This window comes from Mizuhopecten yessoensis, unplaced genomic scaffold (genome assembly GCF_002113885.1).
Source record: "Mizuhopecten yessoensis strain PY_sf001 unplaced genomic scaffold, ASM211388v2 scaffold716231, whole genome shotgun sequence".
Lineage (NCBI taxonomy): Eukaryota > Metazoa > Mollusca > Bivalvia > Pectinida > Pectinidae > Mizuhopecten > Mizuhopecten yessoensis.
Genome location: NW_018480013.1, coordinates 40,661 through 57,664, shown reverse-complemented (window position 1 = coordinate 57,664; position 17,004 = coordinate 40,661). Strand labels below are relative to the sequence as shown.

The 17,004-nt window shown below is 38.8% G+C and overlaps 1 protein-coding gene across 1 annotated transcript in view; it reads left to right on the top strand.

The window, feature by feature from the left end:
- The window catches only part of LOC110442224 (low-density lipoprotein receptor-related protein 2-like), a gene marked incomplete at its 3' end in the record, with an annotated part of 98,693 nt that overhangs the window by 41,393 nt on the left and 40,296 nt on the right, over positions 1-17,004 (top strand). Inside the window, exons 6-10 of the mRNA XM_021485716.1 lie at positions 1,106-1,234; positions 2,154-2,311; positions 5,406-5,632; positions 6,427-6,636; positions 9,234-9,451. Of these exons, the coding sequence (XP_021341391.1) occupies positions 1,106-1,234; positions 2,154-2,311; positions 5,406-5,632; positions 6,427-6,636; positions 9,234-9,451 (942 nt within the window). The remainder of the gene's footprint in view (positions 1-1,105; positions 1,235-2,153; positions 2,312-5,405; positions 5,633-6,426; positions 6,637-9,233; positions 9,452-17,004) is intronic.

The following is a 17,004-nucleotide window of genomic DNA, read 5'->3' as shown; positions in this document are numbered from 1 at the left end:
TAAACTGACCCCCACAACATCTGTGATATATAACTGTTAACTGACCCCCACAACATCTGTGATATATAACCGTAAACTTACCCCCACAACATCTGTGATATATAACCGTAAACTGACCCCAACAACATCTGTGATATATGACCGTAAACTGACTCCCACAACATCTGTGATATATAACTGTTAACTGACCCCACAACATCTGTGATATATAACCGTAAACTGACTCCCACAACATCTGTGATATATAACCCTAAACTGACCCCCACAACATCTGTGATATATAACCGTGAACTGACCCCCAAAACATTTGTGATATATAACTCTAAACTGACCCCCACAACATCTGTGATATATAACCGTAAACTTACCCCCACAACATCTGTGATATATATCCGTAAACTGACCCCCACAACATCTGTGATATATCACCGTAAACTGACCCCCAAAACATTTGTGATATATGACTGTAAACTGACCCCACAACATCTATGATATATATCCGTAAACTGACCCCCACAACATCTGTGATATATATCCGTAAACTGACCCCCACAACATCTGTGATATATCACCTTAAACTGACCCCCAAAACATTTGTGATATATGACCGTAAACTGACCCCACAACATCTATGATATATATCTGTAAACTGACCCCCACAACATCTGTGATATATAACCGTAAACTGACCCCCACAACATCTGTGATATATAACCGTAAACTGACCCCCAAAACATTTGTGATATATAACCGTAAACTGANTGTGATATATAACTGTTAACTGACCCCCACAACATCTGTGATATATAACCCTAAACTGACCCCCAAAACAATCTGTGATATATAACTGTTAACTGACCCCCACAACATCTGTGATATATAACCCTAAACTGACCCCCACAACAATCTGTGATATATAACTGTTAACTGACCCCCACAACATCTGTGATATATAACCCTAAACTGACCCCCAAAACAATCTGTGATATATAACTGTTAACTGACCCCCACAACATCTGTGATATATAACCCTAAACTGACCCCCACAACATCTGTGAAATGTAATCGTAAACTGATTACACTTTGTTTCTTTTTGTCTGTTTAGATTTTAACGAGTGTGAACATTGGGGATTCTGTGACCAGAAGTGCGTTAATTCCTTGGGGTCGTATCAGTGCAGTTGTTTCCATGGTTACACACTACAGAACAACCGAGCGTGTGTCACCACCGAAGCTGGTAAGATTTAAATGTTCATATATTTTAGTTTGTGATTTATTTCCACCCATTATATGTGCATTAGGTTGCTCGTGCCTGAAGGGTTGGGGTTTTGAGTCACGTCATGGCACTGTGTTGTATCTTTGAACAAGATACTTTACTCCGCTTGTTCCAGTCTACTCAGCTGTAAATGAGTATGTGGTTGGGCAGTGCTAGAATTGTAGAATGCTCGCTGTGAGCGCCGAAATGGCAGCACCGGCTGTATGCTCCCCAGTGAGTTAAGAAAGATATTGGCTTGTTGTAAAGGCCCTATAACCAAGTATAATAATTTGTGAACTGCTGAGACGACCTACGAACTAGGTTGTGATGAAGTGGTATATAAGAACCTCAAATTATTATCATTATTATTATTAAATGTTCATATAAATTTGCCCTTTGCTGACATGGGCTTAGGGCGAATGTAGGATGGTATTCAATCATAAACTGTGGCAGGTTAGTCCATATTCTGTATACTGTTTCTTGTATGGTAGTTGCCAAATGAACCCCACCAGCCTACACATCCTGAGCCATTAACCCCACCAGACTACACATCCTGGGCCATTAGTTTTAAGGAGGCCTTGCTGTAAACTTTGATAAATTGCAGACTGATTTAAAAATGATTGATCCCTCATTGAATTCCCTGCGCATGTTTTGGAATTGCGCATAAGTCATGCTGAATTTCCCATCTTGTTCAAAGGCAAATAAATATGGCTAAGTGAGACAGGGTAAAAAATGTTTATTCCTGCAGAATGACGATACAAATCAGGACAAATGAGTCAGCAGCGAGAGTTCACCTGTTGTAGTTTATTGTATATTGGTTTGGTAGGGGAAAATTAAATTTATCATCAATTTGTGTCAATAAACAGGAGTCATATTGGTGATGTTTGTTTGTGTTGACTAGCTACCTCTCGACCAGTATTTGTTGGTCTCGAAGATCGTATCATACGAATGAGTACCAAGGGAGAAAATCAAACGACTGTTGTGCTGGGTGAAATTGAAGATTTAGAACTGGATGTTCGGCGAAATCTGATCTTCTGGATAGACAGCAAAGCTAGCAAGGTAAGACACAACTTCTGGACAGACAGTTATGCATAGCAAGGTAAAACACAACTTCTGGACTGACAGCAATGCTAAGCAGGGTAAAACACAACTTCTAACAGACAGCAAAGCTAGCAAGCTTAAAGTAAAACACAACTTCTGGACAGACAGTAATGCTTAGCAAGGTAAAACACAACTTCTAACCGACAGCAAAGCTAGCAAGCTTAAGGTAAAACACAACTTCTGGACAGACAGCAATGCTAAGCAAGTTAAAACACAACTTCTAACAGACAGCAAAGCTAGCACGCTTAAGGTAAAACACAACTTCTGGACAGACAGCAATGCTAAGCAAGTTTAAACACAACTTCTAACAGACAGCAAAGCTAGCAAGGTAAACCACAACTTCTAACAGACAGCAAAGCTAGCAAGCTAAAGGTAAAACACAACTTCTGGACAGACAGTAATGCTTAGCAAGGTAAAACACAACTTCTAACAGAAAGCAAAGCTAGCAAGCTTAAGGTAAAACACAACTTTTGGACAGACAGCAATGCTTAGCAAGTTAAACCACAACTTCTAACAGACAGCAAAGCTAGCAAGGTAAACCACAACTTCTAACAGACAGCAAAGCTAGCAAGGTAAACCACAACTTCTAACAGACAGCAAAGCTAGCAAGGTAAACCACAACTTCTAACAGACAGCAAAGCTAGCAAGGTAAACCACAACTTCTAACAGACAGCAAAGCTAGCAAGCTTAAAGTAAAACACAACTTCTGGACAGACAGTAATGCTTAGCAAGTTAAAACACAACTTCCAACAGACAGCAAAGCTAGCAAGCTAAAAGTAAAACACAACTTCTGGACAGACAGTAATGCTTAGCAAGTTAAAACACAACTTCCAACAGACAGCAAAGCTAGCAAGCTAAAAGTAAAACACAACTTCTGGACAGACAGTAATGCTTAGCAAGGTAAAACATAACTTCTAACAGAAAGCAAAGCTAGCAAGCTTAAGGTAAAACACAACTTCTGGACAGACATCAATGCTTAGCAAGTTAAAACACAACTTCTAGCAGACAGCAAAGCTAGCAAGCTTAAGGTAAAACACAACTTCTGGACAGACAGCAATGCTAAGCAAGTTTAAACACAACTTCTAACAGACAGCAAAGCTAGCAAGGTAAACCACAACTTCTAACAGACAGCAAAGCTAGCAAGCTAAAGGTAAAACACAACTTCTGGACAGACAGTAATGCTTAGCAAGTTAAAACACAACTTCCAACAGACAGCAAAGCTAGCAAGCTTAAAGTAAAACACAACTTCTGGACAGACAGTAATGCTTAGCAAGGTAAAACACAACTTCTAACCGACAGCAAAGCTAGCAAGCTTAAGGTAAAACACAACTTCTGGACAGACAGCAACGCTAAGCAAGTTCAAACACAACTTCTAACAGACAGCAAAGCTAGCAAGTTAAAACAAAACTTCTAACAGACAGCAAAGCTAGCAAGCTTCAGGTAAAACACAACTTCTAACAGACAGCAGAGCTAGCAAGCTTAAGGTAAAACACAACTTCTGGACAGACAGCAATGCTAAGCAAGTTCAAACACAACTTCTAACAGACAGCAAAGCTAGCAAGTTAAAACACAACTTCTAACAGACAGCAAAGCTAGCAAGCTTAAGGTAAAACACAACTTCTAACAGACAGCAATGCTTAGCAAGTTAAAACAAAACTTCTCACATACAGCAATGCAGCAATGCTTAGTAAGTTAAAACAAAACTCCTCACAGACAGCAAAGCTAGCAAGGTAAAACAAAACTCCTCACAGTTTGCAATGCTTAGCAAGTTAAAACAAAACTTCTAGACAGACAGCAAAGCTAGTTTTCATGGAGTTCAAGATTTTGTCTTGACATGTTCATTACAACAGGATTAATGTCCCAGAATGCACTACATAACAGACAAATAATTGATACATGTTGCCTAATCTGGAAACTGTTACAGAATCCTGTATACCTGTGATCTCAGTGTAATGCATTGATTGAAGAGAACCGTTTTTTTGATAGCTCTTAATGTAAAGTTATCACTGTCTATTTATCAGCTTTGTGATTGGTCAGTTTTTGACCTCTGGAACAAATCAAATACATGCAGTTAACTGCAACATTCAATTATGCCATGGTAAACCAAAGGGAGCAGAGAAGACATCAAGGGTGTACAACCAGTATGTGTTGAAGATTACATAATGTACTGTTGTAATGTAGTGTGTAATGTTAACCCCAAACATGATCCTAAAAATGTTTTACCAAACATGATATGACTACAGGAATTCAGATAAAAGGACTTGGGGCGATATGGATCCTTTTTGGCCTCATAAAAAGTAAAAAATTCAACTTGAATTTATTTACCAAAAAGCATCCGACATCTTTCTTGGTGCAGAATCTTTTTCAATGCACGTGCGCAGATGCCAGGCTACCATAGCAACAAAATTGCATTGCTATGCAGAAATAGGCAGAATATGGTGTTTTTGGATAGTTAGGGTGCAGGAATGAAAGCCTCCACATGTGACAAACAAAAAAATCCTTTCTATGAATTAACAGCTGGTATGGCAATGTTTAAGCATGTCAACTATTTGTTTGTTTGTTGGATGTGGAGACATTGAAGAGTGTTTAGTTCAGTTTTTTCAAAATGGTCAATTTTCAACCAAATAACGCACAACAGACGATATTCATGCATTTTATCATGAAAGTGCGGGTTTATGTCTTTCTTTGTAATGCCATATCTCCTAAACCAGTTGTGGAATGAATTGGAATTCCAGATAACAAATATAATAACTAATTGTAAATCCCCGATGAGTCCTTAATTAATAATAACCCTTAAAGCCCCTGGTCATTTGATGATGATTATGATGTCATACTGTAACTAACATCACATACTTTTATGATGTCATACTGTAACTAACATCACACACTATTATGATTTCATACTGTAACTAACATCACACACTATTATGATGTCATACTGTTACTGTGACATCACACTATTATGATGTCATACTGTAACTTCTGTGACTGGAAGTTACTGTAATAGATTCTCCCATAGAAAGTGCTTGTTTCTATTGTGTAACCCCCACAGGTGTATCAGGCTAGCCTACAGCGCCCCCAGGAGAACAAGACTCTACCCTTCAATGAGTTGTATCGGCCATACAGCCTCGCGTACGACTGGATCACACAGAATCTTTACCTTGTTGATCAACTTGCTCGAGTCATTAACGTCTTCTCCACGAAAACTGGTTACCAGACCAACGTGGTGGGTAACAACCTTCAAGACCCCCGGGCCGTAGCTCTGGACCCTACACAAGGGTGAGTACATCGGGGGGGGGGACACATTTTGGTGGTGCTTATTTTTTTTTGTTCATGTGTTATTTTGCAGTTATTTTACTTGGATAAGGATATATTGGAACATTTTTGTGTGTTAATTGGGAAAACTATCTTTAGAGGTTTCTTTCCCTTTAGCCATATATACAATTGCTGGGCATAAAGAGATGATAACAATCATGCTATTATAATTGACCCTGGGATCTGGTCACACCCTTAGGGACTTAGTCCCTTGGGTCATAACATGGAAATCTTTGAGATCCCCCCCTATTATAATATATACAATTATTGAGCATGAAGATGTGGATACACATATGCTGGAAAGATTTGCTCAAGGGACTGGCCCTATCCCTAAGATTTTATTTGCCATACTACTTCCATTGAGAATATTTTGCCATGATTGTTCAAATATCCAGGTGAGCGATACAGGCTATCTGGGCAGCTTGTATCTTTCAAATAATGAGAATGTTGCAGAAAATAAACATAAAGAGATCTTTAACAAAGTGTATATTAGACTGTGAACACAAGGTCAAGGTTACAACGATAGGGTTAAAGGTCAAGGTTACAACGATAGGGTTAAAGGTCAAGTTATTTCAGTACTTTGAGCTTCATTTTATGGATATAAGTGTACACCAAAACCAAATGTTTTTGTTTTACAAGATTTTGTTGCCGAAGCAATTGGTAAGAATTTTCTAATCTTACCACGTCTATACAGCAAGTTTGATGAACAATATTTGTGAGAAATGTTATCATAATAGTTGGTTTCTTATGTGATGCAGAATAATGTTTTTCTCCGACTATGGTCGCTACCCTCGACATGAGGCACGTATAGAGCGAGCCTTCATGGACGGCAGCAGTCGGATGAAATTGAAACTAATGAAGGTTGTGGCACCCTCCAGTATTACCGTGGACATTGTAAACAAACGCATCTTCTGGACAGATTATCGCCTTGACTACATAGAATCTACAGATTACTACGGAAAACACAGGTAACATCAAACTTCGGGCATATAAAAATTGATTCTACAGATTACTACGGAAAACACAGCGCATGAGGGGGAAAGGTTCGAAGATGCGGGTGCCCTATTAAGTAATCAGGTTGTCCGTTTTATTTTATTTTGCACAATATTGGTGGAAGTTAATGAAGTATGTTTTTTTTGCTCTTAACTGGTAAACATTTTGTTATGACATTGTGATGCAAAAAAGGTGGTCACAATACAACAAAATGTCAACTGATCGAATGTCAAGGTCATCGGGTCAAAGGTCAAGGTCAGATTTTGTATCTTTTAACTGCTTAACAATTTGTTTTGACATTATGGAGCAAAGTTGGTCACAATCAAATAAGGTATCAACTGACCAAAGGTCAAGGTCACTGGGTCAAAGGTCAAGGTCAAATTTTGTATCATTTCCCTGATGAACATTAGTTATGACATTATGAATCAAAGTTGGTCGGAATTTAACATAGAGTCAACTGATCCATGACTTAAGGTCAATGTCATTGGGTCGATGTCAAGGTCAAATATTGTATCTTTTTACTGATAAACATTTTTTTATGTTATTATAAGGCAAAGTTGTTCAGAACTTAAAACAGACCAAAGGTCCATGTTATGGGGTCCAAAGGTTCAAGTTCAAGGTCAAAGATCAGGGTCACTGGGTTAAAGGTCAAGGTCATTTGGGTCCAAAGGTCAAAGACAAAGTTGATCTCTGACTTTGACCCTGGCTCTTGATGGAGGAGGTATATAAGGTGAAATAAAACAAATCAAAGCTAACAAATGAGTATTTCGCCGGTATTTACATTTCTGTTAACCCAGCAAATATGGAGGTGGAAGGAATCAAGATATATTCCCACAAGACGGGGCCCTTACTGACCTGTCAGTGTTTTAGTTATTAATTAAGAATAAATAGTGATATGTTCATCTGTCTTCAAGTTCGAATTCTGTGTACAAACATTTCTGGAGAAAATACTTTTCAAGATGGCAGACCATGCAAATCGACGATCTTCCTGATAGAAAAAACTAAAAATATCTATAGCTATGTTATTTGCGCACCCATAACTTCAAACCTCATTTCAACAAAAAAAACTACACAAATCACACAAGTTTTAGTTGTCAATCCCTGGCAAACATGTCTGAACTGTGACCAAAGTATCTTACGTCAATCCATGGCAAATATGTCTGAACTGTGACCAAAGTATCTTATGTCAATCCCTGGCAAGTATGTCTGAACCTTGACCAAAGTATCTTATGTCAATCCCTGGCAAGTATGTCCGAACTGTGACCAAAGTAATTTATGTCAATCCCTTGCAAGTATGTCTGAGCTGTGACCAATGTATCTTATGTCAATCCCTGGCAAGTATGTCTGAACTGTGACCAAAGTAAATTATATCGATCCCTGGCAAGTATGTCTGAACTGTGCCCAAAGTATCTTATGTCAATCCCTGGCAAGTATGTCTTAACTGTGACCAAAGTAAATTTTATCAATACCTGGCAAGTATGTCTGAACTGTGCCCAAAGTATCTTATGTCAGTCCCTGGCAAGTATGTCTGAACTGTGACCAAAGTATTTTATGTCAATCCCTGGCAAGCATGTCTGAACTGTGCCCAAAGTATCTTATGTCAGTCCCTGGCAAGTATGTCTCAACTGTGCCCAAAGTATCTTATATCAATCCCTGGCAAGTATGTCTGAATTGTGACCAAAGTATCTTATGTCAATCCCTGACAAGTATGTCTGAACTGTGACCAAAGTAACTAATGTCAATCCCTGGCAAGTATGTCTGAACTGTGACCAAAGCATCTTATGTCAATCCCTGGCAAGTATGTCTGAACTGTGACCAAAGTATTTTATGTCAATCCCTGGCAAGCATGTCTGAACTGTGACTAAAGTAATTTATGTCAATCTTTGGCAAGTATGTCTGAACTGTGACCAAAGTAAGTTATGTCAATCCCTGGCAAGTATGTCTGAACTGTGCCCAAAGTATCTTATGTCAATCCCTGGCAAGTATGTCTGAACTGTGACCAAAGTAACTAATGTCAATCCCTGGCAAGTATGTCTGAACTGTGACCAAAGTATCTTATGGTTTCAACAAAATTTTGTCTTTTCATGTAAATTTTAACTAACAAACTGACGATAAAATTAATCAGTGAATTTTTAACCAGCCTACTACACAACTGAGAGCGAATTTATATAGCACCTTTCGTTCTGATTTTACAATAATTTTTAGAAAAAGAATCAACTTAAGAAAAAGCATTGAAGAATTTCTTTATATTTCTTTAATCTTAAACAATATACACCCAGGACACTTATCATATTGATCTGATAGATATTTTCAAATGAAGTATTAGTAATCTTCGTGATAAAATCTACCTGTCCGTGGTTTTTCTCCTGGCACTCCTGAGTGTTTCTTCACCACCAGAATCTGGCACGTCCTTAAATGACCATAGCTATTAATAGGTCACATACAAAAAAGTTTGACAAATATGGAACAAACATTACACCTGAAAAAATGTTCTTATATAATGTAAACGATGACAAAATAGATGAATATATTCTGTTTTCAGCCATTAAATTTGGGACTACTTTCTTTGTAGATTTAACATCCTATCAGGAGGGCTACGTATCCCTGCGCCACTGACTGTCACATTGTTGGAGGACCAGCTACTCTGGGCGGATTCCACGCGAACAGGTGTGCTTCGTGTCAGCAAGTTTGGGACAGATGCTCCGAAGCAGATTTACATCAACAAACTCATCAAGATGAAGACGGTGAAGGTTTTACAGCGATATCCCGATGTCATCATTAACAAGCGAGGTAGGTAACTTATATATACTGTAAGCCTGATACCCTGATGACATCATTAACAAGCGAGGTAGGTAACTTATATATACTGTAAGACTGATATCCCGATGTCATCATTAACAAGCGAGGTAGTTAACTTATATATACTGTAAGCCTGATACCCCAATGTCATCATTAACAAGCGAGGTAGGTAACATATATATTCTGTAAGCCTGATACCCCGATGTCATCATTAACACGCGAGGTAGGTAACGTATATATACTGTAAGCCTGATACCCTGATGACATCATTAACAAGCGAGGTAGGTAACTTATATATACTGTAAGCCTGATCCCCCGATGTCATCATTAACAAGCGAGGTAAATAACGTATATATACTGTAAACCTGATATCCCGATGATATATACCGTAAGCCTGATATCCTGATGTCATCATTAACAAGCGAGGTAGGAAACGTATATATACTGTAAGCCTGATACCCTGATGTCATCTTTACAAGCGAGGTAGGTAACTTATATATACTGTCAGCCTGATACCCCGATGTCACCATTAACAAGCGAGGTAGGTAACGTATATATGCTGTAAGCCTGATATCCCGATGTCATCATTAACAAGCGAGGCAGGTAACTTATATATACTGTAAGCCTGATATCCTGATGTCATCATTAACAAGCGAGGTAGGTAACATATATATACTGTAAGCCTGATAACCCGATGTCATCAATAACAAGCGAGGTAGGTAACGTATATATACTGTAAGCCTGATCCCCTGATGTCATCATTAACAAGCGAGGTAGGTACCTTATATATACTGTAAGCCTGATACCCCGATGTCAACATTAACAAGCGAGGTAGGTAACGTATATATCCTGTAAGCCTGATACCCCGATGTCATCATTAACACGCGAGGTAGGTAACGTATATATACTGTAAGCCTGATACCCTGATGTCATCTTTACAAGCGAGGTAGGTAACTTATATATACTGTAAGCCTGATATCCCCATGTCATCATTAACAAGCGAGGTAGGTAACATATATATACTGTAAGCCTGATACCCCAATGTCATCATTAACAAGCGAGGTAGGTAACTTATATATACCGTAAGCCTGATATCCTGATGTCATCATTAACAAGCGAGGTAGGTAACGTATATATACTGTAATCCTGATACGTCGATGTCATCATTAACAAGCGAGGTATGTAACGTATATATACTGTAATCCTGATACCCAGATGTCATCATTAACAAGCGAGGGAAATAACGAATATATACTGTAAGCCTGATATCCCGATGGCATCATTAACAAGCGAGGTAGGTAACGTATATGTACTGTAAGCCTGATACCCCGATGTCATCATTAACAAACGAGGTAGGTAACGTATATATACTGTAAGCTTGATATCCCGATGTCATCAAGCGAGGTAGGTAACTTATATATACTGTAAGCCTGATATCCCCATGTCATCATTAACAAGCGAGGTAGGTAATGTATATATACTGTAAGCCTGATACCCAGATGTCATCATTAACAAGCAAGGTAAATAACGTATATATACTGTAAGCCTGGTATCCCGATGTCATCATTAACAAGCGAGGCAGGTAACTTATATATACTGTAAGCCTGATATAAGCCTGATACCCTGATGTCATCATTAACAAGCGAGGCAGGTAACTTATATATACTGTAAACCTGATACCCTTATGTCGTCATTAACAAGCGAGGTAAATAACGTATATATGCTGTAAGCCTGATATCCCGATGTCATCATTACCAAGCGAGGTAGGTAACGTATATATACTGTAAGCTTGATATCCTGATGTCATCATTAACAAGCGAGGGAGGTAACGTATATATACTGTAAGCCTGATACCCCAATGTCATCATTAACAAGCGAGGTAGGTAACTTAGATATACTGTAAGCCTGATACCCCGATGTCATCATTAACAAGCGAGGTAAATAACGAATATATACTGTAAGCCTGATATCCCGATGGCATCATTAACAAGCGAGGTAGGTAACGTATAGGTAACGTATATATACTGTAATCCTGATACCCAGATGTCATCATTAACAAGCGAGGTAAATAACGTATATATACAGTAAGCCTGATATCCCGATGTCATCATTACCAAGCGAGGTAGGTAACGTATATATACTGTAATCCTGATACGTCGATGTCATCATTAACAAGCGAGGTATGTAACGTATATATACTGTAATCCTGATACGTCGATGTCATCATTAACAAGCGAGGTATGTAACGTATATATACTGTAATCCTGATACGTCGATGTCATCATTAACAAGCGAGGTATGTAACGTATATATACTGTAATCCTGATACCCTGATGTCATCATTAACAAGCGAGGCAGGTAACTTATATATACTGTAAGCCTGATATCCCCATGTCATCATTAACAAGCGAGGTAGGTAACGTATAGGTAACGTATATATACTGTAATCCTGATACCCAGATGTCATCATTAACAAGCGAGGAAAATAACGTATATATACTGTAAGCCTGATACCCAGATGTCATCATTAACAAGCGAGGTAAATGACGTATATATACTGTAAGCCTGATATCCCGATGGCATCATTAACAAGCGAGGTAGGTAACGTATATGTACTGTAAGCCTGATACCCCGATGTCATCATTAACAAACGAGGTAGGTAACGTATATATACTGTAAGCCTGATACCCAGATGTCATCATTAACAAGCAAGGTAAATAACGTATATATACTGTAAGCCCGATATCCCGATGTCATCATTAACAAGCGAGGTAGGCAACTTATATATACTGTAAGCCTGATATCCCCATGTCATAATTAACAAGCGAGGTAGGTAACGTATATATACTGTAATCCTGATACCCAGATGTCATCATTAACAAGCGAGGGAAATAAAGTATATATACCGTAAGCCTGATATACCGATGTCATCATTAACAAGCGAGGTAGGCAACTTATATATACTGTAAGCCTGATATCCCCATGTCATAATTAACAAGCGAGGTAGGTAACGTATATATACTGTAAGCTTGATATCCCGATGTCATCAAGCGAGGTAGGTAACTTATATATACTGTAAACCTGATACCCTGATGTCGTCATTAACAAGCGAGGTAAATAACGTATATATACAGTAAGCCTGATATCCCGATGTCATCATTAAAAAGCGAGGTAGGTAACGTATATATACTGTAAGCCTGATTCCCTGATGTCATCATTAACAAGCGAGGTAGGTAATGTATATATACTGTAAGCCTGATACCCAGATGTCATCATTAACAAGCGAGGGAAATAACGTATATATACTGTAAGCCTGATACCCAGATGTCATCATTAACAAGCGAGGTAAATGACGTATATATACTGTAAGCCTGATATCCCGGTGTCATCATTAACAAGCGAGGTAGGTAACGTATATGTACTGTAAGCCTGATACCCCGATGTCATCATTAACAAGCGAGGTAAATAACGTATATATGCTGTAAGCCTGATATCCCGATGTCATCATTACCAAGCGAGGTAGGTAACGTATATATACTGTAATCCTGATACCCAGATGTCATCATTAACAAGCGAGGTAGGTAATGTATATATACTGTAAGCCTGATACCCAGATGTCATCATTAACAAGCGAGGTAAATGACGTATATATACTGTAAGCCTGATATCCCAATGTCATCATTAACAAGCGAGGTAGGTAATGTATATATACTGTAAGCCTGATACCCAGATGTCATCATTAACAAGCGAGGTAAATGACGTATATATACTGTAAGCCTGATATCCCGAGAGGTAGGTAACTTATATATACCGTAAGCATGATATCCTGATGTCATCATTAACAAGCGAGGTAGATAACGTATATATACTGTAAGCCTGATATTCCGATGTCATCATTAACAAGCGAGGTAGGCAACTTATATATACTGTAAGCCTGATATCCCCATGTCATCATTAACAAGCGAGGTAGGTAACGTATAGGTAACGTATATATACTGTAATCCTGATACCCAGATGTCATCATTAACAAGCGAGGCAAATAACGTATATATACTGTAAGCCTGATCTCCCGATGTCATCATTAACAAGCGAGGTAAATAACGTATATATACAGTAAGCCTGATATCCCGATGTCATCATTAAAAAGCGAGGTAGGTAACGTATATATACTGTAATCCTGATACCCAGATGTCATCATTAACAAGCGAGGTAAATAACGTATATATACAGTAAGCCTGATATCCCGATGTCATCATTAACGAGCGAGGTAGGTAACTTATATATACTGTAAACCTGATACCCTGATGTCATCATTAACAAGCGAGGCAGGTAACTTATATATACTGTAAGCCTGATATCCCCATGTCATCATTAACAAGCGAGGTAGGTAACTTAGATATACTGTAAGCCTGATACCCCGATGTCATCATTAACAAGCGAGGTAAATAACGTATATATACTGTAAGCCCGATATCCCGATGTCATCATTAACAAGCGAGGTTGGTAACTTATATATACTGTAAGCCTGATATTCCGATGTCATCATTAACAAGCGAGGTAGGTAACGTATATATACTGTAATCCTGATACGCCGATGTCATCATTAACAAGCGAGGTAGGTAACTTATATATCCTGTAAGCCTGATATGTAGGTAACTTATATATTCTGTAAGCCTGATACCAGATGTCATCATTAACAGGCGAGGTAAATAACGGATATATACTGTAAGCCTGACATCGGGATATCGCGCTTACAGTGTATATACGTTCCCTACCTCGCTTCTTAATGATGACATCGGGATAAGGCTTACAGTATATAGTATATATACGTTCCCTACCTCGCTTCTTAATGATGACATCGGGGTATCACGCTTACAGTATATATAGGTTACCTACCTCGCTAGTTAATGATGACATCACGATATCAGGCTTACAATATATATACGTTATTTACCTCGCCTGTTAATGATGACATCTGGGAGGTGGGTCAGGCTTCCAGTATATCATTACAGGTGGGACAGGCTTACAGTATATTGTTACAGGTGGGTCAGGCTTCCAGTATATCATTACAGGGGGGGCAGGCTTACAGGATATATACGTTACCTATACGTTACCTACCTGGCTTGTTAATGATGACATCGGGGTATCATTAACAAGCGAGGCAGGTAACGTATATATACTATATACTGTAAGCTTGATATCCCAATGTCATCATTAACAAGCAAGGTAGGTAACTTATATATTCTGTAAGCCTGATACCCGGATGTCATCATTAACTAGCGAGGTAGGTAACGTTTATATACTGTAATCCTGATACCCTGATGTCATCATTAACAAGCGATGTGGGTAATGTATACATACTGTAAGCCTGACCGACCTGTAATGAAATCCTGTAAGCCTGACTCACCTGTAACAATATACTGTAAGCCTGACATCGGGATATCAAGCTTACAGTATATATCCGTTATTTACCTCGCCTGTTAATGATGACATCAGGGTATCAGGTTTACAGTATATAGTATATATACGTTCCCTACCTCGCTTCTTAATGATGACATCGGGACATCAGGCTTACAGTATGTATACATTACCCACATCGCTTGTTAATGATTACATCAGGGTATCAGGTTTACAGTATATATACGTAACCTACCTCGCTTGTCAATGATGACATCGGCGTATCAGGATTACAGTATATATACGTTATTTTCCTCGCTTGTTAATGATGACATCGGGGTATCACGCTTACAGTATATAGTGACAGGTTGGTCTGGCTTACAGTATATCATTATAGGTGGGTCAGGCTTCCAGTATATCATTACAGGTGGCTCAGGCTTACAGTATGTATACATTACCCACATCGCTTGTTAATGATTACATCAGGATATCAGACTTACAGCATATATACGTTACCTGCCTCGCTTGTTAATGATTACATCAGGATATCAGTCTTACAGTATATAGTATATATACGTTACCTACCGCGCTTGTTAATGATGACAGCAGGGTATCAGGCTTACTGTATATATACGTTACCTATACGTTACCTACCGCGCTTGTTAATGATGACATCGGGATATCGCGCTTACAGTGTATATACGTTCCCTACCTCGCTTCTTAATGATGACATCGGTATATCACGCTTACAGTGTATATAAGTTACCCCCTTCGCTTGTTAATGATGACATCGGGGTATCATTAACAAGCGAGGGAGGTAATGTATATATACTGTAAACCTGATACCCTGATGTCATAGGTAAATAACGTATAAATACTGTAAGCCTGATATGTAGGTAACTTATATATTCTGTAAGCCTGATATGTAGGTAACTTATATATTCTGTAAGCCTGATACGCCGATGTCATCATTGACAAGCGAGGTAGGTAACGTTTATATACTGTAATCCTGATACCCAGATGTCATCATAAACAAGCGAGGTAGGCAACGTATAAATACTGTAAGCCTGACCAACCTTTCCCTTTTATCTGTAAGCCTGACCCGCCTGTAATGATATACTGGAAGCCTGACCCACCTCTAACTATATACTGTAAGCCCGACCCACCTCTAACGTTATACTGTAAGCCTGACATCGGGATATCGCGCTTACAGTGTATATACGTTCCCTACCTCGCTTCTTAATGATGACATCGGGATATCGCGCTTACAGTGTATATACGTTCCCTACCTCGCTTCTTAATGATGACATCGGGGTATCATTAACAAGCGATGTGGGTAATGTATACATACTGTAAGCCTGACCGACCTGTAATGAAATCCTGTAAGCCTGATATGTAGGTAACTTATATATCCTGTAAGCCTGATATGTAGGTAACTTATATATATTGTAAGCCTGACCCAACTCTAACGATATACTGTAACCCTGACCCACCTGTAACTATATACTCTAAGCCTGACCCACCTCCCAGATGTCATCATAAACAAGCGAGGTAGGCTGTAAGCCTGATACACTGATGTCATCATTACCAAGCGAGGTAGGTAAATATATACCGTAAGCCTGATATCCCCATGTCATCATTAACAAGCGAGGAAAATAACGTATATATATTGTAAGCCTGACCCAACTCTAACGATATACTGTAACCCTGACCCACCTGTAACCATATACTGTAAGCCTGCTATCCTGATGTCATCCTTAACAAGCGAGGTATGTAACGTATATATACTGTAAGCCTGACCCACCTCTAACGATATACTGTAAGCCTGACCAACCTGTCACTATATACTGTAAGCCTGACCCACCTGTAATGATATACTGTAAGCCTGACCCACCTGTAACTATATACTGTAAGCCTGACCCACCTGTAACTTTATACTGTAAGCCTGACCCACCTCTAACGATATACTGTAAGCCTGACCCACCTGTAACTATATACTGTAAGCCTGACCCACTTGTTATTATATATACTGTAAGCCTGACCCACCTGTAAGATATATATACTGTAAGCCTGACCCACCAGTTTTTGTCTCGCATTCAGATAAAATTTTCAAATTGAACTTGATTTATAGTTGAACCTTGTTGCTG